Raw genomic sequence first — 15,549 nt, 5'->3', positions numbered from 1 at the left:
CAAGAAAGAAAAGCTTGTAGTTAGTTCAAGGACTGTTTATTGGCCTTTAGGAGTGTTTTCCAGTCCAGTCTGTTGGGGAACCATGCCCTGGCCCCCAAGTCCACCTTCAGCATTCCCTGGGGACCTCGCTGCTCCGTTCCCTTGCTGTTCTGCTGCACCCCCTTAGTATTTTGCCTCTGTGTCTCAGGATCAGATCAGGTGCAATTCCCACACTGTGTCTCCGGTGTTGTCCCCTGTAGGGTTATGGGTCAGTGAGGGACGTCGTGTCTCATAGTGGGGCCAGCCATGTGGTCCTCTCTGTGGACTAGCTGCTCTAAACGGGAACATCATCCTCAAGGCATGGTGGGCCAGGATGCACTCCACTCTCTCCTCCTCCCCCTTCATCTGTAACTGTGTGCTCCAATCAGATATGTCCCTCTCCCGGAGCTGAAGATTCAGTGCCGTCCGTTGAAATAAATTCTTGGGGGGGGGGGGGCAGATGTCCACGTGGTAGTTGGGATTGGGGCCGGCCCCTCAGACCCCTCAGCGTGGGTACTTCTTAGTGTCCTCATTACTTGCGGTCTGGTTGTAAGCCAGGATTGCTTTCATCACTCATGTTTCCTTTTCTTTCTCCACTTCTTGCAGCCCGTGGATTTCAGCTGGAATACACTTGCTGATGGGAAGCTTGCCTTTTATGACCATTATCTAATCGAGCAAATCCAGTCGGGGAAGGAGTCAGAAGTGCACCAGTTCTTTTTTGTGCTTGCGATTTGCCACACAGTCATGGTGGAGAAACATGATGGTGAGTGCTGCCCTAGCCCCTCGGATACCAGAGACCCGACTTCAAGGTTATGGGGGGACCTACGAAGTCATACACATGACATGTCTGCCGTATCGTCCCTCCGAGGCAGTCCTTTGGGGTAAACCAGCCTGCCCTCAAGGTGATGCCCCCTCTTGGCAATCCCCTGTGTGAGAGAGTTGAGCTCTATGCCTTAGAGTCTTCATCGGCTGATTTCTGTGAGGTAGATGGTCAGGCCTTTGCTCTGAAGAGCCTCTGGGGCCATTGGAATAACCAGCCTTCCTATTATCAGCCAAGTACATGAGCCCCCTGAGCAGCGCCAGGGGCTCTGTTTTCTTATGCAGCAGGTATGAAAACCGCAGGAAAGGGAAGATGCATGAAAACTCAATGTGTAGACACCGTAGAGAACATCTGCCAGTCAGTTCCAAATAAACCCACTTTCTCCAGATGAACTCAACAGGGCAGCAAAGCAAGATAGCAGCCAAGTTCTGCCAGGTTCGGTCTATGGAAGAGGCTATTCACAGGCCAAGTGGGAGAGGACAGAAAGAGACAATGCCAGTCTGTGACTCTCCCAAGTAGAGGTCAAAGTCTGTTTGATTAGCCCAGCAACTTTTACTCATACAGTAAGGATAAAGTTCGATGTGTTTAAGCAACCTGATTCACTTAGGCTTTTGAATCATCGGAAAAATCCATCAACTGTTTTTAGTTCCTGATAACTGGTATTTTGAGAGCTAATAGTCGCTATGAGCCAGTGTCGATTCCGTGGCAAAAGGAAATTGGCTAACTAAGGCAATTTTACATTCATCTGGTGGTAATTTTTTTTTGTTCCTCCCAGTGGGAAAAGCCCTGGATTCTGGGCCATCCCAGTTTGATCCCTGCCATATGTAACTCCCAGGACAGAACACGGTTTGCCCTGTCTGAGCACCAGCTGCTTGAGTGTCGCCGGGAGGAGGTTGCTATCCAAAGGTCCTTCCAACTTCCCCTTCTGCCCCCTGGTAATCTTTCTGCAGCCACCAGGTGTTCTCCGGTGCTGTCGAGTCAGCTCCTACATGTGCCCACAGCTCCGTACAACAGAACAAAGCTCTACCTGGGCCTGCTACTTTTGAGCCCATCGTTGCAACTATAGTATCAGTCCATCTCATGGGGGGCACCTTCTTTTTCCACCGACCCTCCAAGCATGGTGCCCTCCGTCAGTAGGTCTCGCTTGATAACATGGCCAAAGTACACGAGGCAGTGTTTCGCCATCCTGGGTTCTAAGGAACATTCTGACCGGACTTCCTCCGCCACAGATTGGTGTGTCCTGCAGCCGGCAGGGAGGGAGGAGCACTGGCTCTATCGTCTTAGGGTGGAGGCTAGACTGGATTATTTCCAGGTGCAGGAAGTGAGAAGAAAAACTCATGCTGGTTTTGGCCCATAAAATACTTTGATCCTTTGGAAGGGCACCGAGACCGGTGACTGGTACTAGGTACCACCGCAGTGGTGGCTGTGCCCAGTGCTATTTCCCAATACTCCCAATGACTCTCAGACCCACGGGGAGAAGAAAGGTTCCGCATGTCTAGGAGGGGAAATAAGAAAGCTCCCTCTGCCCTAGGTTACTACTTGGTGGCCACCTGCCTGTCCTGTTGGACAATCACTAGGGTAGAAAGGAGAATGATGCCCCAGACTTGAGCCTGGTGGAGTCTCCCACATGTGGGTAGTAGAATGAACAAAAGCCGGCAGAGGAGGTAGAGTGTGGGACCACCAAGTAGACTAGATGTGGGCTGCAACCTCGAAGTCTCAGACACCCAGCTAGCCACCTGGTCAGGTCAGCTGCTTCCGATTCGAGAACCTCTCTTCTTCCCTTGGGAATAGGAATCATTGGAAAGCTAGCATGAGAACTGAGGAAGCCGTGATTGGAAAGTTCTGGTGCAGATTCCAGGACTGCAAGAGGAAAAGACGAGCTAAGAGCTAAGGGATGCTAGAATGAAGAGCCAGTCAAGGTTGTTGAACTTGTGCTGGGGTTAGGCAGCGGGTGTCCACATGTAGGTGCAGTAACTGTGACCCGAGTTTGAGATCAGAGGGAATGGGGAGCGTTTGTCTGCATTGATCTCATGACCACAGATGCACCTGTTTATGAAAAGGCGGTTTCTCGGTTGCTTCTAAATGTGGAGTGAAGGGCTTTCTTCGGAAATGGCCTCGGAGGATGGTAGTTACTGGCAGGTTTCTTTCTGCAAACATCTAGTTGGCATTTGGGCCTGCTCTCTGCAGTTTCTCTGGAGTTCTGTGATTCCGCTACTGGGGGGAAAAGGACAGACTTTTCTCTTTCTTTTAGTAGTAAGATTATCAAGATATTTGCTCCCAAAGTAGCAGTATTGCTCGTACCTTTACCAACTTTGGTCATGCTTGGCTTTTAATTTCTGCTGGAGAGAGACATTTACCACCAATAGTATGCAGTAGATCACTGTACCAGCTAAAATCGTAGGAGGCGAGGACTGTGTGCTCACAGCTATTTGTTCAGCTCTGGTTAAGTATTTTCTCCTGTTTGATTTGTGTAAGAGCCCTGGTGGCACAGTGGGGTATGTGTTGGATTGAAAACCACCAGCAGGTCTGCTGAAGAAAGACGAGCCAGACTCCCATCAAGAGTTACAGCCTTTCTAACTCCCATCAAGAGTTACAGCCTTGGAAATCCATGGGGGCAGTTTTACCCTGTCCTGTGGGGTCACTATGAGTCAGAATTGCCTTGAGAGCAGCGAATTGAGTGACATTTCGTGTATTTTGTAGGGTGATCAGACTAGCAAGTGTCACCCGTAACTACTGGTATTGGGCTTTCTGGGTGAACCGAGAGACAGGTGACGTAAAGTATCATCTTTGATTACTAACTGGGAAGTGATTCGTACTGACTTAATTGGAATGAACCACCTGAGCACGCACATGACCAAAGGAGGGGAGGGTTTAGCTGCACCTGCTGATTGATGACCTGAAAAGCCAGGTCCCACGTTTCTGTCTAAGCTGAACGTTAAGAATTCATCTGACCAAAGCAGTTGTTTCTGCTTTGCCTTGGAGTAACTAGATTAGCTGTTGTCCTCAGTTGCCTTCAAGCGGATGCCAGTGGCTGGTGGCCCCGCGTGTGCTGGCTAGAACTGCCCATAGAGCTTTTCGATGCTGTGACCTTCCAGAAACATGTGGCCAGGCCTGTCTTCTGAGATGTCTCTCAGTGAACTTGAACCCCCAAGCTTTTGGCTAGCAGTTGAGTGTTAACCACCTACACCACCCGATTAGCATAGCAAGAGCAGGAAAATAGAAAATCATTAGTATTTTTTTAACTTTTTATTGAGGTGTAGCATCTGTGCAGCTATACATACCTAGCAAAGGTCTCGATGAAGTTTCACACACCGAAGAGATCCCTTCATGAACACCCAGATGGTAAACCGCAGACCATTGCTCATCCCCTAGAAGAGCCTGGGGAATGGTGGTAGCATAGCAGGCTACACAGTGAGCTATGAAGCATGAGGTCAGTGGTTTGAACCCACCAGCCACTTCCTGGGAGTAAGATGAGGCTGTCTGCTCCTGCAAAGATTTAGAAGGCTCAGAAACCCACTGGGGCAGTTCTACTCTGTCCTGTAGGGTCACTATGAGTCAGAATCAACTCGATGGCAGGGAGTTAGGTTGGTGGGCTGGTTGGTTTTTGACAAGAACCCTTGGAGTTTCCTTATAATTCTCACCCTGCGTGTATATCATCAGTGGAGTAAAACTAACCTGTCTCCTGACTCTCGAGCTGTAGATCTTGTGGTCTGTGTAAGTGCCATCATGCCCCACAGTCTCCTTTGTGTCTGGACTTTATTTGCTCCGCATCCTGGGTGAAATTGGTTCTGATTGTTGCAAGCAGGCAGCTTCCCACTATCTGACTTTTAAATATCGACACACTGATCAGAGTAGCAGAGATGTTTTGAAATAGGATGCATGTACGGTGAGATTAAATACCCTCTTTTAGAGAGAGGAAAAATCGGGACAGCTCTTTTGGAAAACACAATTAATAATATATATCAAGCGGCTTAAGGATTATTAATATTCCCTAGTCTATTCTGATCACTAGGAATCTACTCAAAGGATGGGGGTCAAAAATAAACTCACCTTACAGACACACAGTGTTTATTATGTTTTTTATAGCAAAAAAAAAATCATGGACTAAACTTAAGTGGCCTTCATTAGGAAAATGATGGAGTCAATGATCGTTGTTGTTAAATGCTGACAAGTCAGTTTCGACTCCTAACCATCCCGGGTACAACCGAACGCAACACCGCGTGGGCCTGCACCATCCTCACAATCGTTCTTACGTCGGGGCCCACATTGCAGCCACTGTGTCGATCCACCTTGACAGAGACTTCCTGTTTCACTGCCCCCCTACTTTACCCAGCATGATGCCCTTCTCTAGGGACACGTCTCTCTTGGTATCATGTCCTAAGTACATGAGACACAGTTTCACTCTCCTTTCCTCTATCTAAGGTGCCTTCTGGCTGTACTTCTTCCAAGATAGATTTGTGTGTCTAACTGTAATATTTCTACGGGTGATTGAAAATACCAAGGCTTGAGTGAGGCACAAAGTCACATCCTCAAAGTAACATCCTTGCTCTTCAACCATGTAACGAGGTCTTGTGCAGCAGATTGACCCAATGCAGTGCACCGCTTGACTGCTGCTTCCATGAGCTTTGATGTGGATTGGAACAAGACGAAATCCTTGACAACTTCAGTCCTTGCTCGGCTTATCAAGATGTTGTCTATAGTTTATCCATATCCTGGTGGTGTAATGGGTCCCGAGTAAGGTCAGCAGTTCAAACTCACTAGGAGAGAGATGAGGTGCTCTGTTCTTGGAAACCCGGGGAAACAGTTGCCACTCTGTCCTGCAGGGCCACAGTAAACTGGAAGCAACTCAACATCAATGGGTCTGAAGGCCACAACTCCATCACGGCCATCAAGTCCATGCTGACCCATAGTGACCTGAAGGACAGAGTAGAACTGCCCCTGTGGGTCTCTGAGACGGAAACCCTTTACAGAAGTAAAAAGCCCCATCTTTCACTCATGGAGCAGCTGGTGGTTTCAAACTGCTGACCTGAAGGTTAGCAGCCCAAAGCATAACCACTATACCACCAGGGCTCCTTTAACAGCACCAACGTATTTTTTTAAAGTTATGACTGTCTACTAAAATAGAATGTTAATAAAAAGCAACCAGGATGTAAATGCATGTTCGGTCCAATAGAAACTGCTTCACCCATGGCATTCATAAAACTATAGGAAGAATTTAAGATGATTAGTGATAATGTTATTTTTCCCCCTCTGGAGGGTGGAATTATAATATATGTTTTTTCTTCCAATTTTTAGCCAGTTTTGGAAAACCGTGTCTGTCTTACTGTTTATAATTAGCAATAAAACTTCAAAGTTTGAGAAGTTTTCATTGGGCAGGGGGTGGCTCTTGAACCATCAATGACTTGTTGGCTGGTGGCTGTTTTGAGCATGGCAATACACCCCCACCCCCGAGTCATTCTCAGTGGTGCTCGGTTTTGCAGCTTTTCTGGATTCTTCCTCTCCCCGCTTTCCTTGTCAGGCCAGCTCAACTACCAGGCAGCCTCCCCCGACGAAGGCGCGCTGGTGAATGCCGCCAGGAACTTCGGCTTCGCCTTCCTCGCGAGGACCCAGAACACCATCACCATCAGTGAGATGGGGACTGAGAGGACCTACACCGTGCTGGCCATCTTAGACTTCAACAGTGACCGGAAGCGGATGTCAATCATTGGTAGGTCACCCGTGGGATCAGCTTGTGAGCCGTGCCTCCCGTGCTGTCTCCAGGCCATGGGAGGGTCAACAGCCTGATTGCAACTGATGCTTCTTCCTTCACGCCACACCCTGTCCATGACTCAAAGTGGCAGCTGCAGGATAGCTGAATCTTGTAAACCGCGCATGTTCTTCCATGAGAGCCACTAGGGGGTGCCAGCTGCAGGCCTGGGTTAGTAGAGGGGACACACACACACTCAAAGCTTTGCAGCACGACCTCAATGCCGTCTGAGGTCACGTGCAAGCCCCCTCCAGATAGTAACCTGCCAACTTGGCTGCAGGCCACCCTGATTTTAAACTAATAGGTGAACCGTTAGCTCAATGGCCCGTCAGATTATCTGGAACAGTCGCTGTTGTGTGAGACATCAACTTCAAGTGTATTCACTTTTCCTTCCAGTGAGGACCCCAGAAGGCAACATCAGGCTCTACTGTAAAGGGGCCGACACTGTGATTTATGAAAGGCTGCATCCGATGAACCCTACCAAGCAAGAGACGCAGGATGCCCTGGATGTGAGTCGTTGGGTGGAAAGCGCCCCGAGTGGGAATATGGGAGGCTGAGTTCCAGCCCTGACTTCCTGGGAAATTACTTTGGCACCATTTCTCAGAATCCAAGTCCACAGGGTCAGGAGAACTGGCGGGGTGGGGGGAATGCCTCTCTTTTGGGTACAGTGATTGAGCTACATAACCATACAGAGCTGTGGTCTTAATAACTGTGTCCCCCGACTCTGCAGCCAAGTAAAGAAAGAATTCATATGGGGCCTGGGGTGACAAAGCAGAGTGCTGAACAGTGGGGTTCAGATCCCTTTGTTTTGGGAAACCGTTTGGGCTTACTTCTGCAACTAGTGACCTTAGGAGGCTATCTACTTAGTCCAGTGCTGATACCATTACTCAGAATGTTTCCGGAACTTTCCATCTTGAATTGCTTACCAGACTTTGACTAGCTTTGGTTCCACAAGAAGCTGGTAGAGCTCAATCCGACCTGGAGTCCCGTGTCTGCCTCAGAAAGAACAGTGCACTCTGCTCTACGACTCCCAACACAAAAGAGGAAAGGATCATTGCACCAGGGAGGCTGTTGGAATGGAAAGCATCTTGCACAGTCCCAGCAGGAGCTGTTTCAGAGAGGGTAGTTTGGGCCCTATACGCCAAGAATCCAATCCACTGCGTTTCCACACTCCAAACCAAGCTGACTACCACTGAGTTGATTCCAACTCACAGTGACCTGATAGGGTCGACGTGCCCTGTGGTTTTCCCAGGCTGCTCTTTGTAGGAGTAGCCAAATGCCTAACCCACTGCACCACCAGGGTTCCTCCCTTGGGCTTAGAGCATCCCAATGGTCCTTCAAAGAGCCCAAACCCAAATTCTGCTATCGAGTCCATGCTGACTCATAGTGACATCCTGTGGGTTTCCAAGGCTGTAACTGTTTATAGGACTAGAAAGCCTGGTCTTTTTCCCACAAAGCTGCTGGTACTTCCAAACTGCCCACCGTGGGGATTGCAGCCCAATGCCTAACCACTACACCACCAGGGCTTCTTTTCTTCAAAGAGAAACTTGGTGAAACGATCGTTTAATCACACGGGGTCCCATTTCATGATTCTAGACTGGCACTAAAAGTTACAGATTGATTCGTGAGAATGCGAACAAGGGCCTGCAATACACTCTCTGAAAGAGAACAGTCCATGGGGTGAACCAGTTAGTTCTCGGGGACAAAGGGTGACCATGAACTAAGTTTGCATTTTGACTAGTTTCTGCTTATGCGCTTTTAGATCTGTTCCCCTTGAGACTGGTTGCAGAGCCCCTTGTTTGGACTTCACTGTTCTATTTCAGCTCGAGTCACGGCTCACGGGTAGGAGGTGAGGAACGTGTACCTGGTGGAAAGTTCAGGGACCGCACTACAGTTTGTAGGGACACAGTGTAAAGGGCCGGGTGTGTGTTTATAGCACTCGTAGCCCAAGGCAGCTCCCTTCATCTATTTGTTTCTTCGTCATTCTACAGAAAAGCATTTTTCCCTCCAGGGACTTGATGTAGGGGAGAGTGAGACTTTCATTTTTAAGTCATTGGGGGAATCAGAGATACCTCAGATGTTGCTAGTTCCATCCCAGACTGCTGTACGAAAGCAAATCCCGCAATAAAATGCATCCATTCATTTAAACGAATCACACAAATTTGTTATCGTGGTTGTTTTCCAGTGTATGTAAAGGCTATGCTTACACTCACGCCGTAGTCTCTGCCGTGTGCAATAGCATGATGGAAAAGTCCGAGGTGCTATGAGAATGATCAATGCGTGATACAAAGAATGGAAGGGAGCATATGCTACTGGAAAAATTGTCACCTATACACTTGCTTGCCGCAGGGCTGCCATAAATGTAAACCTTCCATCTGTAAAACACCCGAGATCTACCTGTGGCAGCGCACCCCCAGAACTCTAAGGACCCTTACAAAGCAAAGCCTATCGCACAAGGAAGTTGATTCTTCTCTACAGAATGTATTTGTATAGCGTTCGCCCTACTCTGTGGTCTCTGTAAATTCTCTGAGAGTTCAAAAGAAGACTTCAGACGTATCTCAAATGACCTAACATGAACTATTCTTTGGGTTGAGTGGATTGTCTTTTAAATCAAACAGGTCTTTGCAAGTGAGACTCTTAGGACCCTGTGCCTTTGCTACAAGGATATTGAAGAAAAAGAATTTACAGAATGGAATAAAAAGTTCACAGCCGCCAGCATAACCACAACCAACCGGGATGAAGCTCTCGACAGAGTGTACGAGGAGATTGAAAAAGACTTAATTGTGAGTTTCCGCCTTCCTAACGTCCCCTTCCTGTTCTCAGCAGAATTGGAGCTTATATGATCTGGTTATCTTTTTCTACCCCGTGCTTGGGGGAGGGGGAATAATAATAATTCTAATTTCAGTGTTTAAAATTGTCACGATGGAGCTAGGCCCTCTGAGTTTCTTCAGCGCGCAAAAGACACGTGTCTGTGTCACTGGGTGTTGTGAGTTCAGGTCGGTCTGACAACAGCGTGAGACCTTGCCTGAGCCTGCAGCATCCTCAGTCACTGGGTCATGCCCTCACTGTGGGCCCTCCTCTTCCTCACCCACTCAGTCCTCTGCCAAGCAGAATGTCCTCCAGGACACATTAGAATCTCCCTGTCCTCCCCCCTCCCTTCTGAGGAGCATTCCTGACGATGTTTCCTCCAAGACCGGTTTGTTAGTTCTTCTGACCGTCTGTGGTACAGGCAGCATTCTCCGCCAAAGTCATATTCGTATGCATCAATTCGGGTTTGGTCTTTCGTATTCCTTGTCCAGCTTTAATATGCATATGAAGCAATAGGAGGGGGAAAAACCCACAGGGTTTGGGTCAGAGGCACTTCAGTCCTCAAAGGGGCATCTTTGCCCCTCAGCACTTGAAAGAAGGTATTGGGGGGAGTAGGGAAGGAGGGGGAAATAAGGAGCTGATACCAAGGGCTCAAGTAGAAAGCAAATGTTTTGAGAATATTGAGGGCAACAAATGTACAAATGTGCTTGACACAATGGATGGATGTATAGATGTGCTAAGAATTGTACGAGCCCCCAATAAAATGATTTAAAAAAAAAAAAAGAAAGGTGTTGTGCAGCAGATCTGCCCGATGGGAGACGTTGTTTGATTCTTTGGTGGCTGCTTTCATATTACTCTAAGAATCAAAACACAGGAGAAGGGGCGATCTAATTCCATTATACTTATATTCAAGTTCAGTACAATTCTTTTACATAGCACCCAGCATACACATACATACCCACGGCATTATGGAATTGGCTATTTTTGCAAAACTTGAAACAAGAAAGATTCCTGATTTGTTTCTAAGGGGAATTTCCCAAAAGATGATGCTCTTCGCTTGAGGGGTTTAGATGAAGAGACACGATCCACAAGTAGCTAGGGTTGACCATGAGCAAGGGGAGCTGGCTTCTGCCTGTGTACAAACCGCGTACGGACAGGAACACTCGTTTTCCTTGACCTTGGTTTTATCCTTGCGTCTTTGCCTGGGCAAATGAAACAGTTTGTGTTAAAAGAGAAATGTTTCCAGCCTGTCTGGTTTGTGGTGAGGATGTTGCGACTGGTGAGGCCCTGGCTCCAGGAGAATGGCAACTAGCTGGCCAACTGCCGTGACAGGAAATTTCTGATTTATGTAATTCCTTTTCGTTCCCCCTCCAATGTTCATCTCAGCTCCTGGGAGCTACGGCGATTGAGGACAAGCTTCAGGACGGAGTTCCAGAAACCATTTCTAAGCTGGCGAAAGCAGACATTAAGATCTGGGTACTCACTGGAGACAAGAAGGGTAATTGATTGAGTGGGGCGGCTCCTCTGCTAAATCACAGACTTCCAGCTGCTGCCTTCCTGGCCCCAGCTGACCTCAGACTTCCCATCCTGCCCATTCCCTCCCTGCTGAGCACAGAGACCAAACCAAAAAGCAAACGCACTACCATAGAGTCAGTGGTGACTCACAACAACCCTATAGGACAGGGCAGCACTGCTCCTGTGGCTTCCAAGACTGTATGTAACTCTTTGTGGGAGTAGAAAACCTTGTCTCTCTTCCTTGGAGCAGCTGGCAGTTTCGATCTGCTCACCTTGCTGTTAGCAGCTCAATGTCTAACTGCTACACTACCTAATAAGCCCTCCCCAGTTAGGCCAGAAGGAGCCCTGGCGGGGGCAATCTATTATAAATTGGGCTACTAGCCACAAGGTCAGCAGTTGGAGCCCAGTTTGAATGGCAGGAGAAAGATGAGCCTCTTTGCTCCCATGCATTGACAGGGTACTACAGGCAGTCCTGTAGGGTAGCAATTGATTTTGACTCAATGACAGTGACTTGTTCGGAGTTTGACTTGGTCCAGCCATCCTGGCCGTGTCCTCCAGCCAACTTCCACAACAGCAGGCTCCACTCCGCAGCCTCTCCTGCCTGGTTCTGTCACTGCTCGTGATGCATCTTCTCTCTCCAGCCACCTGGGTCCCTAGCCCTTCTGGCCACCCCACCCCACCCAGCTCTTCGCCATCTGTTGGCCATAGAATGGAGCAGCACTAAGTACTGAACGACTTCTGAATTTGGTCGCCCCCACCCCCACTTTATTGTTTGACATTTTTCATTAAGACATGGTACCCAAACAAAGATGGTCATTGGCAAATGGAAAGTTCGCCACGTGCTTGTTGGATGCTGACACGTGACTCAAGCGTCTCAGGGGAAACCAGGTGATTCTGCCCTGGAGTCTTCAATGGAGAACGCACTTTGAGAAGCTCTGGGTGCCAGAGCTCTGACCTTACGTAACCTTACACCAATCCCGATAGAGTGGTAATGGGAAAAGGGAGGGGAAGAAGGGAGGGGAATCTTCCCCTCCCTTGTTTTTAACTGAACAGTGATTACACCACATAGCTGAGTGCAGGTAGTACCTTTACACTGATTGGTTAAGTGACCAGTGTCTGTAGTTGATAGGACGAAAACCAAACCTGCTGTCATTGTGTCGACTCTACCCTGGAGACCCTATATATAGGACAGAGCACAGTTTCAAGGCTGTAAATCTTTACGGGCGCAGACTGTCACATCTTTCTCCCACGTAGCGGCCGTGGGTTCCTACAGTTCTGCTTAGCAGCCGAACACAGACCACTGAACTACCAGGCCTCCTTATTGGATACAGCGGTGCAGTTCTATGACGACCACATTTCATGCCAGACTTTCACTTTCACTTACTATATTACAGAAAGGACTTTTCCTTCTTTTTCTTTTAAATGCTTTCTGGATATTACTAGAGGACTAACAGCCTGGTTGAATCTGGTTCATTTCCTTTTTTTCTAAAATCATCGCTTCCTAGATAAGATGCATTACTCCACTCAACAGGAGGGATGACCTTGGACTTCCCTTTGTTTCTGTTGTAGAAACGGCTGAAAACATCGGGTTTGCTTGCGAACTTCTGACTGAAGACACGACGATCTGCTATGGGGAAGACATCAAGTACGTCGGGGGCCTGCTGGGTGGGAGCAAGTGCCTCTTCACGGCAGACACCCCGGGAACAGAGCCAGACTGTGCCCCTCCCACGGGCCCTCTCCCCTCTCCAGGAAGAGACCAATAGGAGCTTTGAGGCTAGTGAGAGACGAGTTTTAGTTGAGCAGATTCAAGCCGTAGGAAAACTAGGGACGTTTGTTTTACCCTTTGTCTCCTTTCTTTAGATGCCTTGAGAGACACCTGCTAATTAAGGAAGTGAGCCTGGGGCTTCACTAGCAGTTTCATATGAGTGGTGTTCATCCTGTAATCCCTTTCTTAGGGATGGTACCTTTGGAAAGAAATAGAACCTTAGACCATCAATTTAGGGAGCCCTGGTGGCATAGTGGTTCCATCTGGGCTTTTCAGAACCCCCAGCTGCTCCTTGGGAGAAAGATAAGGTTTTGTACTCCAGAAAGAGTTACAGTGTCTGAAACTCACAGGCGTCGTTCTATAGGGCCCTGTGGCCCTGTCCTATAGGACCCCTGTGGGGCAGAATCAACCTGATAACAGTGAGGGAGGGTGTGAGGGAGACATCATGGCGCCCCCAGGCGTCACAGAGTGGAACTGCCTTGGCTGACATCTTTACCCAAGCAGCTCTCCGGGGCTTTTCTTCTGTGGGACGGTGGCTACCCGCTGCTCACAAACTAGTCTGTCATCCAAGTGCCTCAAAAGAAAAATAAAAGACACACACACACAAATAAAAATATCCCAGCCCTGCCTGGAAGGAAACGTGTTGGAGGGTTTCAGCTTGTACATTACTTACCATCTTCAGTGCAGGGACAGCCCCCCAACAGAGATGTATCCATCCAAAGTGTCAGTAGAGGACTGTGTGTGTGTGTGTGTGTGTGTGTGTGTGTGTGTGTGTGTGTGAGAGAGAGAGAGAGAGAGAGAGACAAAGTTCGGGGCTGCAAGTGAAGAGACCCAAGTCCTCCTTCCAATTCCCCATCACCTGGGAAGGCAAGTCACATTTGTGCTTTGGGGCCTGGTCTTCTGACTGATGACTTGGAGAGAGCGGACGCGACATCTAAGATCCTTTCTGCTCCCCACATTCCCCGACTCATTGCTTTAACGTCAGCTGGGTTGTAGTTGGTCTTCTTTTGAAGGTGTTGATAGAAAACAGAAAGGACTTTCCTGCCCAACATGTAAAGCAGGCTCCCCTGAATGTATTAGAACTCCGCTCAAGATCCTCTTCCTCTGTTGCCTAGGGGTACAATTTCAGCCTCATCTTGCAGGGGCCGTCTTTGGCAAATGTGAAGTGCTAAGGCCATGGTGCTCCCTGGTGGAGGAACCAAGACATAGTAAGATTATACAGTCGACACTTAACATTCACAGTCTTGTGCTTGGGAGTTGGCCTACTTGCTACAATGTATCAGTGAACCCAGAATCAACACTCACTGTGCTTCCGCTTCCGCAGTCATTCGCTCAGGGTAGCGGGAATGTTGAGTCTCGGGACTGAACTGAGGCCAATGAATCAACCCTCTGGTTTAGCGCTCATATCGCTAGCATAGATCCTTTTTGGAGCCCAGTGAGCCCAGCTGTTGGCGATTTCCCTGTTTAAATGGCTCCCTAGCAGAGGGCAGAAGTCTATCCTACTGTTGCAAAGACATCTAAAGTTTCTCCCAAGGGAGAAAAGAGATGCTTTAAATCTTCATGGGGTCCCGTGTTAGAGTGCTGTTGGCCAGGAGTTCAAGGTCAGTGAATCAACCTGCCCCAAACCAAAGCCACTGCTGTCCAGTTAACTCCTAGGAACCCTATAGGACAGAGGATAGCCACCCACAGGAAGTGGCCGGCCACATCTCTCTTCGACAGCAGCTAGTGGATTGAAACCAGCAGCCCTTCCATGCACAGCTGAGTGCTTAACGACTGGTCCACCAGGGCTCTTTCTTGAAGCAGAAACGGTGGGTGGAAATGTGACCAGGGGCGCACAGGAAACCAACCCTGTGTTTCCTTCCAGTACACTGACTGTATTTGCTCATTCGGTGTGTAGAGTGAGTTTATAGAACGGAGCTACCTGGAGGAACAAGAATTGAATGCAGGTCAGACTATCTTGTGGTCAGTGGCCTGTTTGCACTCAGGTACTTTCAACACAAACCTGTTCCCCCAGTTCCCTTCTGCACACAAGGATGGAAAACCAGAGGAACAGAGGTGGAGTCTACGCAAAATTTGCACCCCCAGTGCACGAACCCTTCTTCCCTTCTGGCGGAAACCGGGCTTTGATCATCACTGGTTCTTGGCTGGTACGTATGGTTAGAGTATCCCTGTCTCTGTCTCAGGCAAAAACTATTGGAAGATTGTGTGGCCTAAGAATCACCAGCCAAAATGAATCTCATAGTGTACAAGTGAACGCTTCACTCTCCAAGTTTGAAGCTTCATATCATATGTAAGTGGACCCAGTGGATAACGCTGGTCATCTCGATGACTGGTCAATAGGTCATTTCCATCGCCACCTTTGCACATTTCCGGAATTTTTATACTAACTGTACTGTATAGCTGGAACAAAATAATCGGTGATACGCACCACCCCTGAGAATTATTCTTCCCATAATTAAAGCTTGGGGAAGGGAGTGGGGTCACTTGGGGTACAAATGTAAAAGGTGGCCTTTTTTTCCCCCCTGCTCTGGTTCACAGAATGAAATTCTTCTAGAGAAAAAGACCAAGAGAAGCAAGATTCTGAAACTGAAATTCCCCAGGACGGAGGAGGAGCGGCGGATGCGGACGCAGAGCAAACGGCGGCTGGAGGCGAAGAAGGAGCAGCGGCAGAAGAACTTCGTGGACCTGGCCTGTGAGTGCAGCGCCGTCATCTGCTGCCGGGTCACGCCCAAGCAGAAGGCCATGGTGGTGGACCTGGTGAAGAGGTACAAGAAGGCCATCACGCTGGCCATCGGAGATGGGGCCAACGATGTCAACATGATCAAAAGTGAGTCTTGTCCAGGTGGCCCAGGACACCTGAATTGCTACCGAGAAGAA

General features: G+C 48.6%; 1 protein-coding gene across 1 annotated transcript in view; it reads left to right on the top strand.

The window, feature by feature from the left end:
- The window catches only part of ATP8B1 (ATPase phospholipid transporting 8B1), a 64,554-nt gene that overhangs the window by 37,735 nt on the left and 11,270 nt on the right, over positions 1 to 15,549 (top strand). The window contains exons 14-21 of the mRNA XM_004703011.3: positions 625 to 781; positions 6,357 to 6,545; positions 6,981 to 7,093; positions 9,203 to 9,367; positions 10,779 to 10,890; positions 12,477 to 12,552; positions 14,687 to 14,819; positions 15,211 to 15,499. Of these exons, the coding sequence (XP_004703068.1) occupies positions 625 to 781; positions 6,357 to 6,545; positions 6,981 to 7,093; positions 9,203 to 9,367; positions 10,779 to 10,890; positions 12,477 to 12,552; positions 14,687 to 14,819; positions 15,211 to 15,499 (1,234 nt within the window). The remainder of the gene's footprint in view (positions 1 to 624; positions 782 to 6,356; positions 6,546 to 6,980; positions 7,094 to 9,202; positions 9,368 to 10,778; positions 10,891 to 12,476; positions 12,553 to 14,686; positions 14,820 to 15,210; positions 15,500 to 15,549) is intronic.

The sequence above is a fragment of the Echinops telfairi genome, unplaced genomic scaffold (genome assembly GCF_000313985.2).
Source record: "Echinops telfairi isolate 266 unplaced genomic scaffold, ASM31398v2 ScPeMD7_7400;HRSCAF=8409, whole genome shotgun sequence".
In the NCBI taxonomy this organism is placed as follows: Eukaryota; Metazoa; Chordata; class Mammalia; order Afrosoricida; family Tenrecidae; genus Echinops; species Echinops telfairi.
The sequence above is the reverse complement of the archived record's forward strand: the minus strand, read 5'-3'. Positions and strand labels throughout refer to the sequence as shown.